This window comes from Oncorhynchus nerka, linkage group LG12 (genome assembly GCF_034236695.1).
Source record: "Oncorhynchus nerka isolate Pitt River linkage group LG12, Oner_Uvic_2.0, whole genome shotgun sequence".
NCBI lineage: Eukaryota > Metazoa > Chordata > Actinopteri > Salmoniformes > Salmonidae > Oncorhynchus > Oncorhynchus nerka.
The window spans coordinates 60,622,752-60,649,554 of NC_088407.1; the positions used below are offsets into that span (position 1 = coordinate 60,622,752).

At 46.6% G+C, this 26,803-nt stretch overlaps 1 protein-coding gene across 1 annotated transcript in view; it reads right to left on the reverse strand.

Moving 5' to 3' along the window:
* LOC115138494 (latent-transforming growth factor beta-binding protein 2-like) overlaps window positions 1–26,803 on the reverse strand; it is a 146,409-nt gene that overhangs the window by 12,256 nt on the left and 107,350 nt on the right. Inside the window, exons 10-31 of the mRNA XM_029675385.2 lie at window positions 26,615–26,737; window positions 25,937–26,101; window positions 23,250–23,699; window positions 22,520–22,539; window positions 22,278–22,314; window positions 21,541–21,639; window positions 20,473–20,598; window positions 19,830–19,958; window positions 19,348–19,467; window positions 18,897–19,016; window positions 15,161–15,283; window positions 14,846–14,968; window positions 14,612–14,734; window positions 14,348–14,473; window positions 14,026–14,151; window positions 13,815–13,940; window positions 13,065–13,190; window positions 9,652–9,777; window positions 9,031–9,150; window positions 8,746–8,871; window positions 5,543–5,665; window positions 4,752–4,880 (exon numbers count right to left, since the gene is read on the reverse strand). Of these exons, the coding sequence (XP_029531245.2) occupies window positions 4,752–4,880; window positions 5,543–5,665; window positions 8,746–8,871; window positions 9,031–9,150; window positions 9,652–9,777; window positions 13,065–13,190; window positions 13,815–13,940; window positions 14,026–14,151; window positions 14,348–14,473; window positions 14,612–14,734; window positions 14,846–14,968; window positions 15,161–15,283; window positions 18,897–19,016; window positions 19,348–19,467; window positions 19,830–19,958; window positions 20,473–20,598; window positions 21,541–21,639; window positions 22,278–22,314; window positions 22,520–22,539; window positions 23,250–23,699; window positions 25,937–26,101; window positions 26,615–26,737 (2,886 nt within the window). The remainder of the gene's footprint in view (window positions 1–4,751; window positions 4,881–5,542; window positions 5,666–8,745; window positions 8,872–9,030; window positions 9,151–9,651; window positions 9,778–13,064; window positions 13,191–13,814; window positions 13,941–14,025; window positions 14,152–14,347; window positions 14,474–14,611; window positions 14,735–14,845; window positions 14,969–15,160; window positions 15,284–18,896; window positions 19,017–19,347; window positions 19,468–19,829; window positions 19,959–20,472; window positions 20,599–21,540; window positions 21,640–22,277; window positions 22,315–22,519; window positions 22,540–23,249; window positions 23,700–25,936; window positions 26,102–26,614; window positions 26,738–26,803) is intronic.

Genomic DNA, 26,803 nt, shown 5'->3' on the forward strand with positions numbered 1-26,803 from the left:
AGTTAACTTTAGATGGGAGTTTCTGAGCTGATGGGCCATCTCCTCCATTACCCCCACCCCCACCCCCCTCTCTCATAATGGTCTGACCCAGGAGCCCCTTCCTGAGTGTAAATCAGCCTGGCCCGGTAATGGTTCAGGCCAGATCAGGTGAGCATGTTAAGTGAAGGTCTCGGTGCCGTGTTGTAATGTGGAGCACATGGTGGACCTGTGTGGCTAGCTGACTGTTGGCACACCCTCCACACTTCTCCCCTGTGTTCCCTGGTTCCCTGGGCAACCCATGGCCTGATTGGAGCCATATGCAGGCCAGGGTTATTTGACATATAGGATTAGCCAGGGATGAGGAGGGATATTTATTTTACAGGAGCGTTTTCTCTGTTTCATCTGTTGTTTCATTCCCCAGCCGAGCCCGGCCACCTCCAAGATGAAGCCGTGTTTTATAACCTGTGTGTACTATGCCCATTCCCCAACATAACCCTACATCTGGACAAGAGTGTGCTAAATGTCTTTTCAAACACATCACATTTCCATACATTCGTGTAGGAGCTTGAAGAGAGTGACCACCAACGATTTCCAGCTCTGTATGCCTTAATAAAGACAAGTCGTAGCCACACAAAATGTATAGCCACAACGCCGATCTGCAGCTGGATCAAAATGAGATACGTGTTTCTTTTCCAACACAAACACATTGACAAGCACACACTGTTTTTCCTCATACAGTACCCACAGTTTGTCTCTATAGGCTGTCGTAGCAGGGATGAGTGAACAACTGAAATGGACGGAGGTAGAGCGCAATTGCAGCTTAAGACTGTTTCCCCCTTTTGTATTATGACCACAAAATGAGTTTGGCGAGCAGAGCCAAAGACAACCGCCACCCCATCGGAGTAAAAATAAAACAACGCCCCTCGAAGAAATTGCAAATTACAGTGTCTGGCCTCATATTTGATGATTTTTACAAGCAGACATAAACGCCTCAGAGTAATTGAGCTCCCTCCCTAGACACTTTATTGGGGTGACGGCAGCATCTCTCATAACCACCCATAATGCCCTGGAACAAGTGGCCATTGTGCTGAGATGCTGAGCTGTGGAGGGAAAGAGAGAGGCGAGAGGGCTTGGTCCTCAGATCAGCGGGGGATGGAGGGGAGAAGTTCTGAGTCAACATCTGTGCTGCTTTGTGTGGATGTACCGAATATATGTCCCAGGAAGATGCTGGGGAGCCTGGAAGAGAGGAGAGGCACCAGAAAAGAAGTGAGGAGAGAGCGGGTCAGAGATGGCCATGGCTGGCTGCACCACTGAACTGGACCAGAGAGGCTGGAGCTGTTTCGATGCCCTAGGCAATTTTGACTTGGACTTGGGCTGTTGCCTTTGAACAGGTTCAGCCTAAAGCGTGTGTGGGTCATGGCCCACAAGGTGTGACCTCTATGGTGAAACTGTTGTGGAAAAAAAACCTTGTTGGTGGTTAGATAAGTGAGAGGAGACAGTTACACAACAACATGGCTATTGTGGGCGCCTAATGCAATAACCAGCAGCACCTATTTACACCACACAACTTATTCAGACTATATTGAACTGAGCCTATGCGAGCAGGAGACAGGCCAAGTTGATGGTAAATGGTAAAACAGGGGAGGCTGTGAGCAGCTGTTATGGATCTGGCCAGCTCTCACAACAGGCCCCTCCACACTGGGATCCAGCCACACAACATCATGGTCTTCAGAAGAGAGAGGGACACACCAAGCCAGGCTCTGTCATCGGCCAGGGTGCTGACGCTCAGCTAGGCTCTGCTCTCCACTGTGAGTCAAATAAAGAGGCATGGCGATGAGAATATAACAGGCTGCTCGACGTTCACCGCATCTCAACACCCTCTCTCTCTCTTTCAGGCCGCCCCATCTGGGGCTCTTTCCACTAGATCATGCTATCACAACTCTCTCCCCTTCAGGCCTGGCCCTGCCGGTTTGGAAGCCATTTTGATATGAGCAAATACTTGGCCTGTATGTTTGTTGAATGTCAGATATGCCTCTTATAAAACCAACTTAATCATGTAAGCGGTAAGCGAGAAGTTTACGGTAAGCGAGAAGGTATGGTAAGCGAGAAGATCACCGGCAAAGGCGAACAACAGCGCCAGCCATGGCCTATTCAACCTGCTTGGAAAACGGGTGTGCACCAGCATTAATCAAACACTCTTCTGTATATAGTAAAATGATGTTCATCTCTCATGGACACACATACACAAACTGATGGTCTGTCCTTGCCAGTAAACACATAGACGCTCTTGTTTTCAATTGTCATGGAGACGGTGCTGTTCTGTTGTTTTTGGACTGATGTTATAAACTGTCAAAATAAAAAACTTGCATACTCCATGTATAATCTCCCAGCAATTGAATGGGTATTTACCAATGTTTGGGCATCACTGTGTCTTCCTCAGGGTAATGTCATGAATACTTGTACCAGGTTATGTAGACACACAGTGCAATTAGTGTAACCAATGACATTAGTGAGGGGTGTGTCATAATGATTAAGGTAATTAAAATTAATTAGTGAAACTGTTAAAAAATTGTATATGGCATATTAAATATACAGTCGTGGCCAAAAGTTTTAAAAATGACACAAATATTAATTTTCACAAAGTCTGCCTCCTCAGTTTGTATGATGGCAATTTGCATATACTCCAGAATGTTATGAAGAGTGATCAGATGAATTGCAATTCATTGTAAAGTCCATCTTTGCCATGCAAATGAACTGAATCCCCCAAAAAACATTTCCACTGCATTTCAGCCCTGCCACAAAAGGACCAGCTGACATCATGTCAGTGATTTCTCGTTAACACAGGTGTGAGTGTTGACGAGGACAAGGCTGGAGATCACTCTGTCATGCTGATTGAGTTTGAATAACAGACTGGAAGCTTCAAAAGGAGGATGGTGCTTGGAATCATTGTTCTTCCTCTGTCAACCATTGTTATCTTCAAGGAAACATGTGCCGTCATCATTGCTTTGCAGGCAAGGATATTGCTGCCAGTAAGATTGCACCTAAATCAACCATTTATGGGATCATCAAGAACTTAAAGGAGAGCGGTTCAATTGTTGTGAAGAAGGCTTCAGGGCACCCAAGAAAGTCCAGCAAGCGCCAGGACCGTCTCCTAAAGTTGATTCAGCTGCGGAATTGGGGCACCACCAGTACAGAGCGTGCTCAGGAATGGCAGCAGGCAGGTGTGAGTGCATCTGCACGCACAGTGAGGCAAAGACCTTTGGAGGATGACCTGGTGTCAAGATTGTTTGGGGCATCCAGAAAAAAAGCTTGTCCGGAGAAGACAAGGTGAGCGCTACCATCAGTCCTGTGTCATGCCAACAGTAAAGCATCCTGTGACCATTCATGCATGGGGTTGCTTCTCAGGCAAGGGAGTGGGCTCACTCACAATTTTGCCTAAGAACACAGCCATGAATAAAGAATGGTACCAACACATCCTCCGAGAGCAACTTCTTGCAACCATCCAGGAACAGTTTGGTGATGAACAATGATGGAGCACCTTGCCATAAGGCAAAAGTGATAACTAAGTGGCTCGGGGAACAAAACATCAATATTTTGGGTCCATGGCCAGGAAACTCCCCAGACCTTAATCCCATTGAGAACTTGTGGTCAATCCTCAAGAGGAGGGTGGACAAACAAAAACCCACAAATTCTGACAAACTCCAAGCATTGATTATGCAAGAATGGGCTGCCATCAGTCAGGATGTGGCCTAGAAGTTAATTGACAGCATGCCAGGGCAGATTGCATATGTCTTGAAAAAGAAGGGTCAACACTGCAAATATTGACTCTTTGCATCAACTTCATGTAATTGTCAATAAAAGCCTTTGACACTTATGAAATGCTTGTAATTATACTTCAGTATTCCATAGTAACATCTGGCAAAAAATATCTAGACACTGAAGCAGCAAACTTTGTGGAAATTAATATTTGTGTCATTCTCAAAACTTTTGGCCATGACTGTATTATGCTATTGTTATCATATAGAAATATAATGGAATATTGTACATCGTATTAGCATCAACGTACATTATTGTTTCATTCAATTTCACGTAATAATTTTGTATTTCATTACATGTAATCTTTTGGTTCAACCTTACAGATGTTAGACACAGATTTATCGGTCGTCTACACCCATCCCGGGCCAGGTGACCACCAGAACGGGTGTCTCAAGTTGCAGAGACCTGAGGAGGTTGAGGCCCGGAGCGGGTGGCTGGACGGGAGGGGTAGGGTGCACCGTACGTCCCATCAGACGACAGCCTTGCCCCACTTAGAGAGGGGAACAGCTGGGATCAGGTTACACCCCTGGCCCCTGCCAATAGGGCTCCATTAGCCCCATTGTCTGGAGGATGAGACCTGGCCCTATTATCAGACGGGCCTCAAACACTGCCTCGGATGACACCGCTGTTCCCTTTCTAAATGGCCCAATTTCAGGGCCCATTTCCCCTTTCTATGCTCCCCTGGCCGGGAAGGCCCAGTGCACTTGATAGCGTTTGATTCACACGAGCCTCTTTGTGTATGCGTGCCAGAGTGATATCAGTATCTCTGTATGGTGGGGGTGAGCTGGGAGGCTATCGAGACAATGCAGAGTGCTTCTTTCAGACCACTGCCCTGTCCTCTCCCGCCCCAAGGTAAATGAGCAGTGAGGATGATACTCGGGTGCCTTCAGCTATCCATTAAGTAAGTACATTACCTGTTGACTAAGCACAGTGCCTGTGTGTCCACTCTGACTTACCACAGTCTGGGTTGTCCTGTCCATACAGGCCAGGCTGGCAGCCCATGAAGCATCGGTATGAGCCAATGGTGTTCTCACAGCGCCAGGTGCCACATACTGAGCTACCAAACTCCTTACACTCATTCTGATCTGTGGAGAGACAGAAGATGTTCTAATGTCATACACATATCAATCCTATCCTCCACCTCTCACAGCAGCATGGATCTCCAGCATGAGTAGGGCCGGCCAGGAGCCCTGAGATAAACATGTGCTTATGTCATACATGCATGCACACGCACACATGCACTGACACACAGCAACCACACTCCTCACAGGCAGCACAATAGCTCCCCCAGCATGAGTAGGAGGCCTGTGGTGCTGCTCAGCAGCAGCATGGCCAAGAGCAATATTTTGGAGCAACTGAAAAACGTGTGAAGGAGCAAAGGGAGACGTTCCAGAGGGAGAATCACCTCCATCCCACAATGGGTTAATTCACCCCTCAAAGGGGAGATGGGAAGGAGAGCTCCAGTCACTTGGAGCTCTCTTATGCAAGGCTACAGCCAGAGGAAAGCCTCTGAGCCAGGATTGGACTCTCTCACTGAGGGAACGTCACCACTGAAACCAAACTGATTACAGCTACATAATCGATCATAGGCAACGTGTCACACCGTGGTGCGAACTCTGGTCTAAATGGACCAGAACATTCTATTAACTCTGCTGAAATGTTGTGAGAATGTAGTGTTTCAGCTGGGGCAGAAGCAGTGGCTTGTGGAAAGAGTGAGGCAGGCATGAGGTTGGTAGAGTGTTCTTACCCTCACAGTCGGCTGTGTCTACAGAGTACTTGAAGCCAGTCTCACAAAGGCAGATGTAGGAGCCACCCATGTTTAGACACTGGCCATGGGAGCACACCCCATCCTTGCTGCACTCATCAACATCTGGAGGAGAAAGGAGGATGAGAGGGGGAGAGAGAGAGTGAAAGAGAGAGACGAGGGAAGAGTGCGACGGAGAGAAAAAGAGACAATGGGAGAGGAACGTGTGAAAGGCAATGATTGTTAAGTTTTCTATGTTGATTACATTCTTGAAGTATTATCTCCTTTGGTACAATATGAATCAGTCCACCCATTGAAAATCTCGTTCTCTTTTAGCATGAAGAAAAATAATGTGTGCAGTCAAGGGTTTGTCTGAGAGTAAGATACACTGGCCATTTGGAACACTTTACTGTACTGGCAAACAGGAAATATGAAAAAAAAAACGATGTACCTTCCCAGCAAACCAGAATTTGTTCTAGGCAAGTTCCCAGAACATTAGTTAGGTTTTGGCAAATTTTCTCATAACACAAAAACTGTCCAGTCGTGCTGATGATTATACAACGAGGGTTGATGATTATAAAACGAGGGTTGGTCATTATACAACGAGGGTTGATGATTATACAACGAGGGTTGGTGATTATACAACGAGGGTTGGTGATTACACAACGAGGGTTGATGATTATACAACGAGGGTTGGTGATTACACAACGAGAGTTGATGATTATACAACGAGGGTTGGTGATTACACAACGAGGGTTGATGATTATACAACGAGGGTTGATGATTATACAACGAGGGTTGGTGATTATACCACGAGGGTTGGTGATTATACAACGAGGGTTGGTGATTATACAACGAGGGTTGGTGATTATACAACGAGGGTTGATGATTATACAACAAGGGTTGTAGATCTGAAGATTGCAGGTTCAAGCCCACATATTCTTTAACCATGTTCTTTTGAAGGGGAAAAAACAGTGATATTGAAGCTCAGATATAATCTACTAGAAGAGAGGATGTCTTTATTTCATTTAGATATAGAAATCCAGGCAGAATTTAGATTTAACTGTAGAAAATAAAACATTCTGTAAAAATGTACTGTTTAGCTTTTTCTTTTAACACACCCGATTTAATTCCTCATTTGAGAAGCTTGATATGGTCCCAGCTATCTTATTTTTCATTAGCTAAAAAAACAAAGTGATCCTAGATCAGCCCTCATAGTCTTGGATACCTTGTAATTATGGCCCATATAAAGAGTCTGGGCGAAGTGATGGTGAATAACCCAGTTAACAGTATATCCCTGGGTTAGTTATGTCTAAGAAGGCTAACGACTGACCATACTGCCATGGTTATATACTGAAAAAATACGATTTGGTTATCAACTATTTTCTTTGAATGTCTTTCGGATGTTATAATCCTAATGTTAGATCAAATCCTTACTAAAACTTAATGGGAATCTTAGATAATGTCCTGGGATTGTTCCTGGTTTGCTGGGTTAGCTATTGGTCTGGGAACATTCACTCCGACTAGTAAAACATTTATAATGATGGCTTTATGCTTGATTAAATGTAGATTGGTGGATAATTGCCACATTACAACATAACTTACCAGGTATTTGGACTGAATAATAAGTGGGGGCAAGGCAGAAAAGCAACAAAAATAGAACACAAATGAAAAGCCCCTCTTCTTCTGCCAAGGGCTGATAATGAGACAAATCTCTCAAGGTAGATAGTAAACACATGTATGGAGGTACAGGGTACAAAACAGTCTGAGAAGTGCCTAGGTAAACACCCCAATGTATGTTCCAGTTTAATGTGATTCAATAACAAAGCATTTATAGCAATGATTTATCTCAAACAGAGCTGAATGGCAGGTTATACTAGATTGACAAGTGATTAGTTCATCTCTGTGATTTATATTAGTCCTATGTCCACTGTTGAGTCCCAGACAGTGAAAGTGCCCATAGCCCTGTAAGCAACCATCTATCCAGCCAGTCCAACTGTGTTCCAACCAGAAGACCAAACACTTTGGGCTCCCCCTCCTTCCCTTGTACCCCTTCTCCACTCCCTGCAGGGCCCATGGCAGAGAGGCCTGGCTTTCATTGTGTCAGCGCTGCACACACAACAGCAGACGGCATGAAAATATACCCAGCATCTGATTTATAGGACAATTAAAGGGAAATATTTGCTGTGGCAGAGGGCCAGGGGAGTGTGCAGGTTGGGTCTGCCTTGCTCACTGGTGTGGTGCTGTAGTACATGGCCAGGGAACATCAGGGAGAGCCCAGCCATCAGCACTGGTTACTGAGGAGGGGCTGCCTAGCCTGCTGAGTACGTTTGGGGCGGTAGGTAGCCTAGCGGTTACGAGCGTGGGTCCAGTAAACGAAAGGTCGTTGGTTCGAATCCCCAAGCTGACTAGGTGAAAAATCTGTTGATGTGCCCTTGGATAAGAGTGTCTGCTAAATTACTAAAATGTAAATGAATGGCTGGAAGAGGTCTCGGCCCTCATAACCCCCTCCAGGATCCTCTACCCCCAGAGAATGGCTCTGCTCTATGCTTACCTGCTTCACATCACTCTAGAGGGATAACATGCTCAGTGTAATGCCCAATGTTTTTTCATCCAGGCTATGCTAACTTTAGGTACCCTTCAGCATTAAACTATACCAGAATCAATAATACGCAGGTCAGACATTTAGCCTGAGTTATGTTCCCTTCATATTGATTCTCCCAGAGGGTTCCATTCCTCTGTATTTTGACAGCTAATGCTCCAGAAGGTTTCAGTGAAAGGCTAGCTAGTTCTCTTGCCAACAATTAGGAGCAGCATTTTCCCCCCTCTGTTGTGACCAGGGCAATGGGTGCGGCTGGAATGACATCAAACCTGGTCCAGTGGAGCTGAGAGAGGGGGAGCAGTGAGACGGTTGATGTCTGGCCATGGCCTGTTAGAAACAATGGCTGTGTTTTATGACTGCTGCCTAACTGGTCTGGGGAACAAGTGGACACCCAGGCACCCCAGAGCAGGAGCAGGGGGGGGGGGGGTCAAGGGGAGAGGGGTCAGCCCTGAGAGAGACAGGGTCAGGGAGTACAAGCTGCCCTCTACATGCACTGTATGCCCTCACCCAGACAGGAGCGGGGCTTGTGGCTTGTCCTAATTGTGGTAATACATTCAAACAAGTTGGTAGTTAGTTATAAACAGTATATTTTGTTCTCTCTCACCTTGGCAGCCAATTCCATCTGTGATGCCTGTGGTGTATCCATCAGGGCAGATGCAGAGGTAGGAACCCTCTGTGTTTAGACAGTCCCCATCTCCACAGATCCCCCCAGACTGACACTCATCCACATCTGTAATACATACACACACACAGAGGCAAACATGACAACATGACAGGCTAATCGGATAGTTAATCAAGGACAGTTCATCAATACACACACAGCTGAACAGGAGAGGACGTCACCCCCCCCCCCCCCCAATCCTAAGAGAGAGGGTGTGAGTGTGTGTACCTCTGCAAGATGTCCCGTCCACCATCTCCAGGCCCGATGGACAGGAGCAGCTGTATGAACCAGGGTTGTTGGTACACTGTCCTGCCAGACACAGACCGTGGTCCTCACACTCGTTGATGTCTGCCGGGGGACACGTAGGGAAAACAGACACACACAGTGTGTAATGTAGCGCGACACATTCCCACCACAGCTGGGAGGTCATTAGGCCTTAATCCAAGTGGGTCCTCAGTTTGTCCTCCAAATAAAGCGGCCAAAACTTCAAGGAAAGTGTCACAACCTGCCACATGAATATACATCATTTTCATTGTTTACATCAGGGAATTATGACGACTCAAATCGCATCTACTGCACAGGAGGTTGGTGGCACCTTAACTGGGGAGGATGGGCTCGTGGTAATGACTGGAGCGGCATCAGTGGAATGGTATCAAATACATCAAACACACTGTTTCCAGATGTTTGATGCCATTCCATTTGCTCCGTTCCAGCCTCCACTGATCTGCAGGTACTCATCTACAACGCAGAGCTGTGACTGACGACAAATAAAATCATCAGCATAAGAGGTGAACTTCCCGCAGAATTGAAGGGTCATTAGAGTTTAGTCCCAAGTAAAAAAAGTAGTACCTTCACAGGTGAGCCCATTGGGCGCCAGCGTGAAGCCAAGGTCACAGGTCATACAGGAGTAGGAGCCCTCTGTGTTGCTGCAAACGCCCATGGGACAGACCCCTGGGGACAGGCACTCATTTATGTCTGAAGGAGAGAGAGGGGGGGAGGAGAGAGACAAGGAGAAGAGAGATGGAGACAGAGAGAGAGAGAGAGAGAGAGATAGAGAGAGGAGAGGAGAGGAGAGGAGAGGAGAGAGAGGAGAGGAGAGGAGAGAGGAGAGGAGAGGAGAGGAGAGGAGAGGATGAAAGAAAGAGAGGAGAGAGAGAGAGGAGAGAGAGAGAGAGAGAGAGAGAGAGAGAGAGAGAGAGAGAGAGAGAGAGAGAGAGAGATGGAGACAGAGGAGAGAGAGAGAGGGAGAGAGAGAAGAGAGAAAGATGGAGACAGAGAGGGGGAAGAGAGAAAAGAGGGAGAGCATCATAACATGAGTGAGGTCAGATCTAGCCTAGGAGCCAGTCTCTCAGTCTGCCTCTGGCCTGACAACATGACTCATGACTGAATACAAGGAGCCAGTCTCTCAGTCTGCCTCTGGCCTGACAACATGACTAATGGCTGAATGCAAGGAGCCAGTCTCTCAGTCTGCCTCTGGCCTGACAACATGACTAATGGCTGAATGCAAGGAGCCAGTCTCTCAGTCTGCCTCTGGCCTGACAACATGACTAATGGCTGAATGAAAGGAGCCAGTCTCTCAGTCTGCCTCTGGCCTGACAACATGACTAATGGCTGAATGCAAGGAGCCAGTCTCTCAGTCTGCCTCTGGCCTGACAACATGACTAATGGCTGAATGCAAGGAGTCAGTCTCTCAGTCTGCCTCTGGCATGACAACATGACTCATGACTGAATACAAGGAGCCAGTCTCTCAGTCTGCCCCTGGCCTGTCAACATGACTAATGGCTGAATGCAAGGAGCCATTCTCTCAGTAAGCCTCTGGCCTGATAACATGACTAATGGCTGAACGCAAGGAGCCAGTCTCTCAGTCTGCCTCTGGCCTGATAACATGACTCATGACTGAATACAAGGAGCCAGTCTCTCAGTCTGCCTCTGGCCTGACAACATGACTCATGACTGAATACAAGGAGACAGTCTCTCAGTCTGCCTCTGGCCTGTCAACATGACTAATGGCTGAATGCAAGGAGTCAGTCTCTCAGTCTGCCTCTGGCCTGACAACATGACTAATGGCTGAATGCAAGGAGCCAGTCTCTCAGTCTGCCTCTGGCCTGACAACATGACTAATGGCTGAACGCAAGGAGCCAGTCTCTCAGTCTGCCTCTGGCCTGATAACATGACTAATGGCTGAATGCAAGGAGTCAGTCTCTCAGTCTGCCTCTGGCCTGACAACATGACTAATGGCTGAACGCAAGGAGCCAGTCTCTCAGTCTGCCTCTGGCCTGATAACATGACTCATGGCTGAACGCAAGGAGCCAGTCTCTCAGTCTGCCTCTGGCCTGATAACATGACTCATGGCTGAATACAAGGAGCCAGTCTCTCAGTCTCTCTCTGGCCTGTCAACATGACTAATGGCTGAATGCAAGGAGTCAGTCTCTCAGTCTGCCTCTGGCCTGACAACATGACTCATGACTGAATACAAGGAGCCAGTCTCTCAGTCTGCCTCTGGCCTGATAACATGACTAATGTCTGAATGCAAGGAGCCAGTCTCTCAGTCTGCCTCTGGCCTGACAACATGACTAATTGCTGAATGCAAGGAGTCAGTCTCTCAGTCTGCCTCTGGCCTGATAACATGACTAATGGCTGAACGCAAGGAGCCAGTCTCTCAGTCTGCCTCTGGCCTGATAACATGATTAATGTCTGAATGCAAGGAGCCAGTCTCTCAGTCTGCCTCTGGCCTGACAACATGACTAATGGCTGAACGCAAGGAGCCAGTCTCTCAGTCTGCCTCTGGCCTGATAACATGATTAATGGCTGAATGCAAGGAGCCAGTCTCTCAGTCTGCCTCTGGCCTGATAACATGACTAATGGCTGAACGCAAGGAGCCAGTCTCTCAGTCTGCCTCTGGCCTGATAACATGACTCATGACTGAATACAAGGAGCCAGTCTCTCAGTCTGCCTCTGGCCTGATAACATGATTAATGTCTGAATGCAAGGAGCCAGTCTCTCAGTCTGCCTCTGGCCTGACAACATGACTAATTGCTGAATGCAAGGAGTCAGTCTCTCAGTCTGCCTCTGGCCTGATAACATGACTAATGGCTGAACGCAAGGAGCCAGTCTCTCAGTCTGCCTCTGGCCTGATAACATGATTAATGGCTGAATGCAAGGAGCCAGTCTCTCAGTCTGCCTCTGGCCTGATAACATGACTAATGGCTGAACGCAAGGAGCCAGTCTCTCAGTCTGCCTCTAGCCTGACAACATGACTAATGGCTGAATGCAAGGAGCCAGTCTCTCAGTCTGCCTCTGGCCTGATAACATGACTAATGGCTGAACGCAAGGAGTCAGTCTCTCAGTTTGCCTCTGGCCTGATAACATGATTAATGTCTGAATGCAAGGAGCCAGTCTCTCAGTCTGCCTCTGGCCTGACAACATGACTAATTGCTGAATGCAAGGAGTCAGTCTCTCAGTCTGCCTCTGGCCTGATAACATGACTAATGGCTGAACGCAAGGAGCCAGTCTCTCAGTCTGCCTCTGTCCTGATAACATGATTAATGGCTGAATGCAAGGAGCCAGTCTCTCAGTCTGCCTCTGGCCTGATAACATGACTAATGGCTGAACGCAAGGAGCCAGTCTCTCAGTCTGCCTCTGGCCTGATAACATGACTAATGGCTGAACGCAAGGAGTCAGTCTGCACGTACAGTAAGCAAAGCCTCCTTTATTAGCTTGCACTGACAGTGCTTTATTAAAAAGGGTGGAGAGAAGTATGCGGGACAGGCATCTATTCCAAAACAGCAAGCTATTACAGGTGGTGTATAATTACTGTATCAACAAACACTCATGGCTCTCTGTTATGTGATCATTGGAAATTCCTTGCTCTGGTACAGATTGTATTTCTTACAGGGGAAATAGTGAAGGCCATTGTTAAGTGAATGGAATGGCTTTTGGTTTGCCTGTGGGTCAACAGAGGAGTTCCACAGTTTGTGCTGGCTGCGTAGGAGCTGGGGAGTGGTTGGTTTCATTTCAAATTAAGCCGTTAATCTTTCCCTGGCATGAAGACATCCATTAAAATCCAATCAAAGTCTGACTTGGACTTGTTTTCAGGATTTTCCCAGGGCAAAAAACATTTAGAAAAAGGAGATCTTCTTCCTAGTCTCGATCCACCCTTCCATTAAATGACATTAGAGTATGAACTGGATCTGCGCTGTTCATCTTGGGGAGAAGAATAGGAGGGCGGGGGTGAGTGTGTTCCAGAGGTTAGACAGTCTTACCCTGGCAGTGGGAGCCATCCTCAGACAGGGTAAAGCCAGTCCCACAGCTGCTGCAGGAGAAGGATCCAGGACTGTTCCGACACAGCTGGCCTGGGCACACGTTAGCCACCAAGCACTCGTCCACATCTGAACAACAGGACAGAGAAACAGAGAGAGAAGGCCAGTTAACTACATACCTGAACTGTAGCAGAGGATAGAATGCCTGGTGGAAAACATGACCACATGCCACACGTAATCATTTCGATCCGTTTCTAATTGATATGGCATAGAGTTCCACTGTCAACACATCTATCTCTCCAGCTGATCTATCAGTGGGACAGGCTGACTTCACTGTGTTTTATTTGAAGCCCATGTCTCTTTCTTTTGAACGCGGATCAAATGGATGGTGCCAGAGGGAGAGGGATGCAGGATCCAGTTATGATGTGATGTCTGGGAGGAGTATTTTGGGATCTTTAGCTAAGGAGAGGGGCTTTGCGTCCAAGCCGTCACACCTGACATCATTTACAGACAACCTGAGCCTGCTGTTAACAAAAGGCGATGTGGGAGAGAGGCCTGACTGGACTCACGCGGGGCCCAATGGGGGGCGTTACCTGGCACACTCACTCACATCTGTCACAGGCAGGGCAGAGGTCAGAGCCTAACATGCTCATAGAGCACTCGGTAACAGACGGCCTGCTAACGCACACAAATGCACAAACTCAGGCACACACACCAACTCACATGTACACAGGAAATGAGTCCAAGACTCACCATCACACTCCAGCCCATCCTCAGTCACTCTATAGCCTGACCCACAGGTGGTGCAGGTGAAGGAACCCTCAGTGTTGGTGCATGTTCCCCTGGGGCACGTAGTGGGCAGCTCACACTCATCAATATCTGTAATACACCAATACGGTCTTTTAAGTAAAACACCACTCCTTTGATGGACCATTAGATGTGGTTTCAGAGAGAATGGACCGACCTTCACACAGCTCTCCGTCTAGGGAGACGCTGTAGCCTGAGGGACAGGTGATGCAGGAGAAGGAGCCCTCAGAGTTCAGACAGATCCCATTAGCACACACAGACCCAGACAGGCACTCATCAATATCTGGAGGAGACACCAGACCAGCACAGACATTAATTACTATTGGCAAACAAACTATATACAAGTATTGTGTTACAGTTCTAAGACACACCTAGATCACAGTAACAGAGACAGATATACAGTTGATGCACGCAAAGGGCATCCTTTACAGAAGGCGTGGGTGAATGTTCCAGCTGGGGAAGGCTTTGGCTGGACTCACCCTCACACCTCTGCCTGTCCTGGGACACCCTGTAGCCGTCTTTACAGTGGGTGCAGGTGAAGGAGCCCTCTGTGTTGGCACACACCCCTCCCAGACACACGTCTGCCTTGGAGCACTCATCCACATCTGGAATAAAATGACAGATTGACATGAAGAATGAACAGTAGGAGGCTGCACACTGTCTGACATGCTTTATCTGTCTATGGTGGATGATGATCCTTCAGTGTGTTGCCTGAAATGCCAAAGGTTGTACGGGTTCCATACCTTCACATCTCTGTCCATCCGCTGATCGCTGGAATCCAGGTCGGCAGTTCTTGCATGAGTAGGAACCTTCGGAATTGGTGCAAATTCCCGCGGGGCACACAGGTGTAGCACATTCGTCAACATCTAATAAAAACAACAATGAGGCATTAAAAGAGCCATAGAGAGCTCAGAGCTCGAGGAGAACAGCAGCATGCCGTGAAGGGTCGTATTCCACACATCTAATCTTTTACAGACCTTCACAGGCCCTGCCGTCAGGAGCGCTTTGGTAACCAGGGTTACAGCTGCACCTGTGGGAGCCATCCAGATTGACACACCTGCCATGGAGGCAGGCTCCAGGGAGCAGACACTCATCCACATCTGGAGAAAAGACCGTATGTTGGAGGACCTTGTTAAACCACCACTCCTCCTCACTGTTAACAACATTTATTAAAACCCCCTGGACCTCAAAGGCTTCTACAGTAGCACCATTTCCGCTTCAGAGAACTGTTTATTTTAATATCGAAACTGGAGAATGAATGATGTGGGACTTATGTTTTCACAAACAAGTACCTTGGCAACTGCTGTTGTCCAGAGAAGCCTGGTATCCTTGGGAACAGCTGCAGCTGTAGGAGCCCTCGGAGTTGACACACCTACCGTGGGCGCACGCTGATTGGTCCAAACACTCGTTGACATCTGAGGGTCAAGACCGGTCACCAACATTCAGGTCACCACGCACAAAGACACATGAGTTTCACTGTGACAGATTTCAGACAGTAAAACACCCAGAACCCACGACATGATTAGTTGGAATATACTGTACCCTGTGAATGTTTGTTATTATCTATTGCCCTGCCTTAATCTTTCCCAATTCATGCTCTAAGTCAATACACATGACAATGTCAAAAGCAAGTTATTTTTGTGGAAGAAATCATACAGAAATGTTGTTTTAGTTGACTCCAAAAGGCATAAAACAAAGACTATATTTCATGGCTCTCTAAGAATTTGCCAGGCAGCTCCTTCCTCTGTGCGTGTGATAGAGAGCATCTGTGTGTCTGTGAGTGTGTGAGTGGGCAGAGTACAACTCTCTCAACACAGTTGTGTGGGCAGGTTCAGTGTGAGGTGAATGACACAGTAGAAACAGAGGGCTACTGCACTGAAAACATTCAGTGGAATACAGGCAGGGCTTTGTGTGTCTCGTCTCACGATGGCTCTAGCCAGACGTCTGTCAGTACGGCCCAAAACTTTGTTTCTGCAATCTCCTGGCATCTCTCAGTCCTCTACGATAAGCCCGACATGAGGCTGGAGCTGTTCTCTCTATCGCACAACCAATTAGGCTTATCCACAACGCAGCCAATTGGGCTCCAACTACTGTGCTACAGGCAATTGACTGAGGCAAACACTGGAAACAAACATAGAGAACACACACGCTGCTTGCATACATGATCCTCCGTTTTAGTTGAGTTCCATCACCCATGTGGATATTAGCCTGTTAGCTCCTCTGTTCCACCTCATTTCCAGAGGAAGTGCAAGTCAGCAGCTAGTCATACTCCACATCACAATATAGAACGCTATGAGTGCATTGATTGTATTTGTTTAAAGACCTACGAGCAGAAAATAATGGAGCCCATGTAGTGTTTTCTTTGAAGGGAAAGTAATAAGCCTGGAGTAATCAAAGAGCCCGTAAGGTTGAGCCTTCTTCCGTCATAGGAGTCATTGGGAAGAAGTTGTAGAACGGGCCAAAAAACCTGCCTGGATAAGTTCACCTTTCACAGGCCAGCTCAGTCAGGGAGGACTTGACCTTTACACAATAATCACCTCAGACGCTAAAATATACAATATTCTTCTGGAGGAGGCGAGAAGGAGAAGATGTCACAATACCAGCCTGGAGCGTCTTACAAGAACACCTCAGGGTTGGGTGGGGGTTGCTACACTGGGACGTTGGCTCGTTCAGCATGCTACAGACCTTGTATAGTGTGTCATGCATTGTGTATTGAAGCCCTATTAAACCCTCGTAGTGGTTTTATAGTGTAACAGAGGCAGTTATATGGTTGACTAACCACAGCCCTTTTTGTCTGACAGGGCCTTTTAACAGTTGGGTAATATTGACCCCTTGACCCCTTCATACATCTCAGTCATCACTCCAGTCCTCTCCCCTTGACCCAGTAATAAAGACATAGCCCCGCTGGGCTCCACTGCAGAGGCCGGAGCCATCCAAAAATAATAGGCTGTTTGTTTAAGGCTGAGGCCAAGGGAAAATATTTTGACTCTCACAAATTGAAGTATTACAAACAATCTTTTACAGCAGCAGATGATATGAAAAGATCAGCAATAACAAGGGTGATATGTTTAACCCATAACAGTCTAAGCACTGTCTAAGCCAGAGGGGGGGTTCTACTAAGCTATATGGAATTGTTTTAAGAAGGTCATACCAAGGATCATTTAGCTATTTCATTTAGAATTGAAGTACGTTTATTTTATTTTATTTGTCCTTACTGCTATTAACCCATACAAACGCATTGAATAACAGACAGTCCTTACTGCTATTAGCCCATACAAACGCATTGAATAACAGACAGTCCTTACTGCTATTAGCCCATACAAACGCATTGAATAACAGACAGTCCCACTTACTGCTATTAGCCCATACAAACGCATTGAATAACAGACAGTCCTTACTGCTATTAGCCCATACAAACGCATTGAATAACAGACAGTCCTTACTGCTATTAGCCCATACAAACGCATTGAATAACAGACAGTCCTTACTGCTATTAGCCCATACAAACGCATTGAATAACAGACAGTCCTTACTGCTATTAACCCATACAAAAGCATTGAATAACAGACAGTCCTTACTGCATTGAATAACAGACAGTCCTTACTGCTATTAGCCCATACAAACGCATTGAATAACAGACAGTCCTTAGTCCTTGAATAACAGACAGTCCTTATTATTAGCCCATACAAACGCATTGAATAACAGACAGTCCTTACTGCTATTAGCCCATACAAACGCATTGAATAACAGACAGTCCTTACTGCTATTAGCCCATACAAACGCATTGAATAACAGACAGTCCTTACTGCTATTAGCCCATACAAACGCATTGAATAACAGACAGTCCTTACTGCTATTAGCCCATACAAACGCATTGAATAACAGACAGTCCTTACTGCTATTAGCCCATACAAACGCATTGAATAACAGACAGTCCTTACTGCTATTAGCCCATACAAACGCATTGAATAACAGACAGTCCTTACTGCTATTAGCCCATACAAACGCATTGAATAACAGATTCACTACACGGAACAACAGATAGTCCCCCCAAAAATAAAAAATAAGTTTGTTCTGAGGTGTCTGCCCTATATCTGAGAGATATAAGAAAAATCCGGAAACATTTGTTATTTTTTCCCACGATTTTAACCCCATCATTCTTGGCATTAAACAGTTTCCATATTTACAGTCCTTCCATAAATGTTTTCAACTGGAACCGGGGGACCTTCAGACGAATCTTGTTCAGCCTGTGAGCGTCCTAGAGCAAAACATGTACGTGTTCATGAGAGTCTCACCTTTCCACAGAGGGGTCATATTAGTGTGTGGCCCAAATCGTTCGGACGTTACAGACGATACTATGAGAAGACCGGCTTGGTCTGACAAACACCTGTCACCTTTTCACTGTAGATGCGGAAGTGAGACTTTGGCATGTTAAGACGCATCCAATGTAAAAAGATTTTTGTGGAGATTTTTTCAATTTCAGCGGGGGCGTGGACATCGACTCTAGGGGGTTGAACAGTATGGGTCTGGCCCTGGGGGCCAGGGATTGGCAGATATTACAAAAATAATAGAGCGAGGGGGAGTGAGGGAGGGAAGGACCTAGCCTATGAGTCACTAAATCACTGCCCACGCTATGAGAGAGCCATCACTCAAGCCCCGCCAAGGCCTCTCCTGCGAGCGCTGTGGTTGGGGTGCTGTGGTAGTCCCCTGCACATAAAACATCCAATATTAACCCCTTTGAAAAGAGTATAACAGCATGAAATACGTTTTCCACTATCCTTAATGACTCCAGCCCTAAGAGCAAAGCCATAAGTGAAAAATCTAATTCAGACAGTCCAATTTGGTTGCAAACTGTAGAGTATCGGTTGCACTGATGACATCTTATTGGTCATTTCTGGTGTTGCCAACTGCAAGCTTTGCTTACGTAAAGTGTGCCAGGCAGGCTGGGGTAATATTATCAAATCATAAAGAAGTTTAAGAGGGAAACCCAGCTCATTTCCAGGCATGGCCCGTGGAGGCCCATCTTACCCAGACATCTCCCGCTGGCAGCCCTGAACCCGGGGCCACAGGCCTGGCACTGGAAGGAGCCTGGGGTGTTGACACACCTTCCACTGGGGCACGGACTGGGGCCCTGGCACTCATCTACGTCTGGCAGTGGAACAGGGGAGGGAGAGGAGAGAGTGGAGTTGAGGAAATACCATTAAGATAAGCCTGGATCTAGTCTCTACATTTACAAGGGCACTCGCACGCTCACACACACACCAATAATCATGCCCATATCCTCCCTCTGGTATTGCCTCCTATTTAAAGTCTCCACTTTGTTTTTCCCCTGGCTCAGAGCTGAGGAAAATACAACAATGTCTGTTCTGTGGCTGGATTAGATATGAACCCTAGTGCAGCCAATAAACACCCATGGCCAGCATTGTGATGTTCTGAAAGTACAGAGTATCAAGGTTGTCTGTCTCTGTGCTGGATTCACCTTCACACGGCCCTTTCCAGGACTTGGCGTAGCCACTCTTGCATTCACAGGTGTAAGATCCCTCCGTGTTGACACAGTCACCATCCTGGCATTTGTTGGCCATGTCACACTCATTTATATCTGCACAGAATCCCCGGGAACAAGTCAGAGAGGGAAGTAACATAGAGTGAATATGGCTCATTAGAGAAACATTGCTAGTCTGAAATTGGCCTTAAATTGCCTTGAAACATAAAAGACTGTTTGAAAATGATGACACATTACACTTATATAGCACGTTTAAAAAGCTCAAATGTGTCTTCTTAGAGCATCATTCATATTTAAATCTGTCTCTCAGTTCCCCTGGTCGCTCTGGGGAGGGCTTTAGCTAGTATTCTCGTGTGAGAGCACCAGCTAGTACAGTATTTATGTGAGCAGTGAGAACATCACTGGGTGAACATCCCTTCCTAAAACTACAGCACCCAGCATGCTTTTCCCCATCTCACCCTGGCAGAACTTCCTGTTCTGGGTGATGACCTGGCTGTAGCCGCTGTAGCATTGGCAGGTGTAGGAGCCAAAGGTGTTCACACAACGGCCCTTTCCTCCACAAGGGTCCCCCTCACACTCATTCACATCTGGACAGAGAGAGGGAAGGAGGGAGATAGACAGAGAGGGAGAGAGAGAGAGGAGGGGAGAGAGACAGAAAGACACAAATAAAGAGAGAGATAGATATCGAGAGAAAGAAAGAGGGGGGAGAAAGGCAAGAGTGTTCCATTTCAGTTCCATTTCACCACTGGAGACCTTGTCCTTTCCAACCCTTCATTCTGGAGCCCCTCCGCAGTGCAGAGTGGAGTGCAAGCATTCCTCAGTGATGGGCCAGAGCAGGGTTTGGACGGCGACTGCAGAGTGAGGTAACGGATCACAGCTCCGTGGCAGCTCTCTGGATTGCTCCGACCTTGTTGTCAGGCGTCGCATAAAGGGTCAACATAAACACAGGGATCGCTTTCACTTGGCTCTTGAGTTCTCAAGGCCTCTGTTCTTGTATCGTATGTGGTGTGAACGGCGAGGCTCGTGTTAAGACAATGATATGGAGAGCTGACAGAACTCCCGGAGAAGCACCCTTTGCCCACCCAGCTATTCCCGTCTTACCGATGCAGTTGGTCTGGAGCGCGCTCAGCTTGTAGCCGGGGTCACAGTAGCAGGTGTAGCCTGTCTGCACTGGCACGCACAGCCCATGGCCACATATGGTTGGAGTGATGGAGCACTTGTCAATATCTGTGAGGAGATACTGACACTGACTTACCTGTGTGAACATTCAATACAATACAATACAATAAAATACAATACCAACAGACATGCCGTGTTCGTCCTATCCTATTAAGTTGTCTTTTCCACACAACTCTTCTTAAACACTGTCTACTCCAAAGAAAGTTTACTCGTTCACCACGTGTTTTTCTCCATGGAAACGCGCAGGCTGTTTTATGGCAGGCTGCATGGAGGGGACACGTTTTACTGTGGTGTAGTGTTCAAACATGTGGCAGGGGGCGCTCACTAAGAGTCAGGATGACAGGGAGGGGCCATGCACTGTTAAGCCTGTCATTGGACTTGTCAGTTGTTTGTTTCAGTCCAAAGTGGTTCTTGTAAACATGAGCTGAGGGTGGGCTGCTGTGTTTGACTCAGAGCTCTGACCCTCTCCATAGGATGACCGCGAGTCACAAACACACAGTCTTCTCTCTCTTCTTTTCATGCAGGCCTGGCGTCTGTCCAGTCCAGACAGTTTCCTCTTCCAAAAGGCACACTCTCTCTGGTTTCTCGCCCTCTGTGCTGCTCGGAAGCCTGAAGCCAAGTTGGCTTGGGGGAGAAGGTCCACGAAGAGGACAACACATCCTCTGCTTCCCCTTGCTAAACTACGGGTCAGCCCTAAGAAATGTCTATCAAACAGGCCTGTTGGACATTCATAAGTCACAAATGAATTGAGAAATCCCATTTGTATCTAGAAAGCATAACGTTTCATTGCAATTCTACATTTAAATAGTTATTGGGGAGCATTATGAGTAGACTGTTCCAATTCATTCAATTACCAAAGCTTGTCACCCCATTAAATCAAACTAAATCTGCGTCTGCTAATGTACTGTACTCATCTAGCATCAGTGGATGTCGAGGCACAGTGGCCAGTGCAGTGGAGACCGTGAAGTGTATTGTGACCATGCCTCTCACCTGTGACCTGAGTGGCCACATTGATGGAGGCTGTGTCCTTGCCCTCAGATTCAGGCCCCAGGTTGATGGGAGAGTCAGGAGTCACTTTCTCTACCACATCTACTGGAGACAGAGTTGGAGGACAAGAGAGAGGGAGAGAGACAGAGAGGGAAACATAGAGAGAAAGAGAGAAGAAAGACAGAGAGCGAAAGATAGAAAGATGAGGTGTCAACGTGTCAATGGGCCAATGGGGAGAGCACACTGGATATCCAACAGCCTTGGCTGCTGCTACTTTCCCCTGAGTGACCCAGTATCTGCTTTTCCAACTGGCAAAGGCATGACAATCACTCACAAGGTCCTCCTACGGTAGCATGGCAGTGATATAAAGATGAAATATGCCCTTTCTGCTTGCTAATAACAGATAACAGACATCAATCAGCTGGACCCATAGATGGACTCAACCTACAGACTGTCAATGTTTTCATTGGCAGGGGAATCCCGGGGCAGGCTGCCTCTGCTGTGTGCTTTGTGTGAGCAATTTATAGAAAATGGATCAGGACTCCATGTGCCTGACTACTGGATGAATCTCTGTTTTCTCTGGCACTCTCATTGGTTTTATCAATGCACCATGAGGTGTAGGATTACTGTGTAAAAACACCACAGTAAATTACAGGCTGAAACTGTGATTATGAGTTATGAATATGAACAGACACCATTGTGACGAGGTTCTTTGATGGTTTGGGATTTAGATACATTACCTGGGTACTTCAGTGGGGAGTCAGTCGCAGTAGGACGCTGTGGAATAAGCAAGAATAGGTTCGAATTTGGTTATAACAAAATGTGTTTCTCTCTCTTCTGACAGTTTTTACCATCAATGTATTTTTCATATCGATTGCAATGACTTAATACCATAGGAGTCTTAAAGCTAAGACGCTGTGGTTTTCTTCTAAAATAAACATTTCAAAAGCATGTGTTTTTTTCTGAGAGAAGAGGAACTCACCGGGTTCAACATTTCCACATCTGTTTGGAGAGAGAGAATCAGTAGAGTGTTATCAGTAGAGAAAAGTGACATTCGGTTAGCATTACCATGCATTGTCATTGAGATATCAATCCATGTTCTCATCGGGCGTTTTACTGTTTAGACGCCATCTTAAGGTCTTTGTTTCCAATAAAACTCCTCTTACAGCACATTTATCCCTAAAGCCAGGGAGAAGACCTTGACTCTGATCATGTACTATAGAGCCTATGGAAACATTTGAAACAGATATCTCAGATAGTGAAGACACAATCCCTAAATATTTATGGTCTCCTTATATAAATAATTTTGCTCGGGCCATGCCGATAATTTATCTCATAACTGTAAATCAGAAGAATGTTTCACAGAAGATCCAGAGGTCGCAGATGTTTGACCTGTGTGGATTAAGTACTCTGCTCAAATGCTTATGGGAGGTGTATTCTGACAGATAGGGGAAGCGAATACGGTTTGATATTTAGTAGATGAGGATAAACCTGTTATTTGTGGAGATAAAAACATCCTGTTGATGTTTTCGTCTGTGTAAATAGCTACTTTATCCTCGTCTACTAAAAGGTTTTCCATTGTGTAACCTCGTAACTTCAGACCCATTTTAATACAGTATGTTGTAGAAATAATATTATCAATGGTCGACTTGCTACCTTATTTGGACACAAATACCTCAATAAAATATGCCTAACAATATAATTGTTCTCACCTTGAGGCTGGCTGGGGGTCTCCCAAACTGGATTCTGGGTGTCTGGGTCTGGATGGAGAGGGTGTTGTGGTTGTTGGGGGGTGTGAGGATACTGGGGGATCTGGGGGAGCTCTTGGGGGTGCTGTGGATGGTGGGGTTTGTGTGATTGATGAGGGTACTGTGGGGTCTGGGGGTGGTGGGGTATCTCCTGTGGGTGTTGTGGTTGGTGGGGGTGTTGTGTATGCTGTGGTTGGCGGTGGTAGGGGTACTGTGGGATCTGTGGGACGTGGGGCAGCTGCTGCGGGGGCTGAGCTGGCTGCTGGGGCAGTTGGGGGTGGCTAGGGTTTTGGGCCTCCCAGGAAATGCCAGTCCTCCTCAGCTCCTCTTCCTCCAGCTGTCTCAGGGAGATCTGCACGTCGGAGCGCGAGTATGTGTAGCCGTGGCCAGCGGGACAGATCTCCTTGAAATGGTCTGCAGGCGTACAGGGGCAAACAAAGAACCATAGAAAACATCATAAGGCCATATTCCCCCCTTGGGCTCCTGAGCTAACATGAAACGCTGCCAGACAGTAATTATGGGTCATATTTCTGTCTGGTGTTCGCAGCAATACCAAAAGCCATCCATGTAATACCATTATTTACAGCATGCCATACTGTAGTCTCTCCTCTGTGAAGGGGATTAGGTTTCATCCATGGCCAGGGAGGGAGCTGCCAGGGCAGTGACAGCCGTCAGAGAGGCTATCACAGAGGGGATGTGTATGTGTCAGATGGGTGTGAACGTTTAAATTCAATTGGGATCGTTAGCGTTTAGAAGAAATTTGTGTAATTGAAATAAAACCAAAGAGGAAGACGTGAACTTTAGGCTACTTTAGTAAATATGCGCGATACATATTACCAAGACACATGCGATTCTTTCTGCCTGCCCACTCCTCTCTGTTGCGGTGGCTCGCTTGCTCTTTCTCTTTCATGATGTGAATGTGTGTTCAGTCAATAATTGATGATTAGGGCCCTGCTTTACTGAAGTTGCGAGACACATGCAAGCCAAGAAATTGCGAGATACAGCATTCCGTTTGGAGTCGACTCTCCACCACTACGTCACTATCGTTAACAGTTGGGAAAATGTATATATTTTTTTCCGTAGCATTTAAACTAAGAATATTTTTTTTGTTTAAAGATATATATTTGTTTTTCATTTGTCACATCCCTAGTTTCAGACACAGGCAGTGCCAGGGGGGCAGTGTCAGGGGGGAAGTAGAGGATCATGTAATACTAACTGACCTTTGAACTCTGGGCAGGAGAAGAGTGAGTAAGCGAGCCAGTGCCAGAGTGTGGAGGACTGACTGAAGAAATAAAAGGAGGGTGATTGCATCTCTTTGTGTTGGAGCCCAACACATTTCAACAGGGGTGAATCTATTACAGTTAAATAGTATTGTACCCTGCCTGACCTGGAACACAGGCCTCTATGACAATTTTATAATGGACAAATAATCTCTAGAATATAGATACCAATACTGACAGCACTGTGGTTAGGTGCAACTGTACATGCAAGAAGCATGGATACGATGAAGTCTCCTAACTGATCTGTCTAATGCGGATGGAGATGGGGATTTGTGGCTAATTCCACATCAGAGCTCTAAGTCTGACAGGAAGGCAAGTCAATGTGCTCCTATTACGACTAATAATGAGTCTGGATGCTCTGTGTTCAACATGGCTCTAACAGCTTGTCACGCCATACAGATGTAGGATCTTAATTAGATTCCCCGTTTACAGGAGAACTTCCTGCAATGCAGGAAATGTAAAACATGTAGCGTATTTGAGGTTTAAAAAGGCTTCTGAAGTTTGTAATTTCCACTTGGAAATTTCAGACTTGATTTTCCCTTAAGAAAAATGTATCAACCCCTACAAAAATATCCATGAATCTCCTGTAGCTGCAGTATTATTTTCCTGCTGTAACAAACTGTTTCACATGAAGATCCTTCATCTGTACAAAAGTCAGTGTCTGGCGATGACAGGGTAATCAGGCTGTATGTGGACTGCATCTACACATAGAGCAGAGCACTAGTCTGGCATAGCACCATGGAGGTCTGGCTCTCTGATATCTGATCTATGACAACCTCCATGAATCACTTGCCAAACCGGTCACTGCTCTAAATAATGGCCTTTTCTTTGACTTTGAAGATAAAATCGTCAAGAAAAAAAAGAGGATGACAACCACAGCCCATGTTTGATTTGGCTTGACTCGTTTTTCTTTCTTTGGGAGACAACGCTGGACTATAACTGGCGTTTCTCTCCAAGGGCCTGTGTGATAACACACCATTCACTCCCACTATTATAATATTATACAGTCTCAACATATAAAGGTTCTGTTGTTTTGATCTAATTCCACATCAAACACATTGGGTTTTCTTTGAACTGCAATACATGACTGGCTATCCAGGCCAGTGTAATATAGTGAGTGAAGCCTGAATGACTGTTGTGTTGAGTAGCATGTACTGTATGCTTTCATTAACATCACAATACGCAGCCTAAGATCCCGCATTTCGCCCCGCTGTTAAAATCCAACCCAGCCAATGAATGTTCACCAAGTGTAATCAAACTAGAGATATTTAACGGGTTCATCGAGGTTGTAGTGTTGAGAGAGAAATAAGAGAGAGAAACGAGAGAGAGAAATGTAAGAGAGAGACATAGAGAGAGAGGGTGTGTGGGTACCTGTGTCTGGCAGGGGGCACCTCTCGCAGGCCGTGCCCCAGGCCTTGCCCACACGGCTGCAGCAGCAGATCTGTTTGGTGATGTGCTGAGCGAGAGGCAGAGAGCAGATCCCCGCTGACGCTGAGCGGTAACACATCCCCCTCTGGTCTGACACAGCCTTGTCCGCTGTCCGAAAAAACATATACAAGCCTCCATGAGACAGACCTCACAGACCAAGGAAACACCATAAGACAGACAGACCATCAGACGTAACAGGAAGGCAGTAGGAGTACTCACAGACCAAGGAAACACCATAAGACAGACAGACCATCAGACGTAACAGGAAGGCAGTAGGAGTACTCACAGACCAAGGAAACACCATAAGACAGACAGACCATCAGACGTAACAGGAAGGCAGTAGGAGTACTCACAGACCAAGGAAACACCATAAGACAGACATACCATCAGACGTAACAGGAAGGCAGTAGGAGTACTCACAGACCAAGGAAACACCATAAGACAGACAGACCATCAGAGGTAACAGGAAGGCAGTAGGAGTACTCACAGACCAAGGAAACACCATAAGACAGACAGACCATCAGACGTAACAGGAAGGCAGTAGGAGTACTCACAGACCAAGGAAACACCATAAGACAGACAGACCATCAGACGTAACAGGAAGGCAGTAGGAGTACTCACAGACACAGTGGCTCCTGGCAGGGTCCAGCATGTAGCCTGGTTTACAGGTGCATCTGTAGCTTCCTCTGGTATTCAGACACTCAGCGTTCTTACAGATCCCGTTCATCAGACACTCGTTGATGTCTAGGAGAAGAAAACACTCCATGGTAGTACAGTATCGGATTGTTGGGTTGTCATCGTGAAACAGGA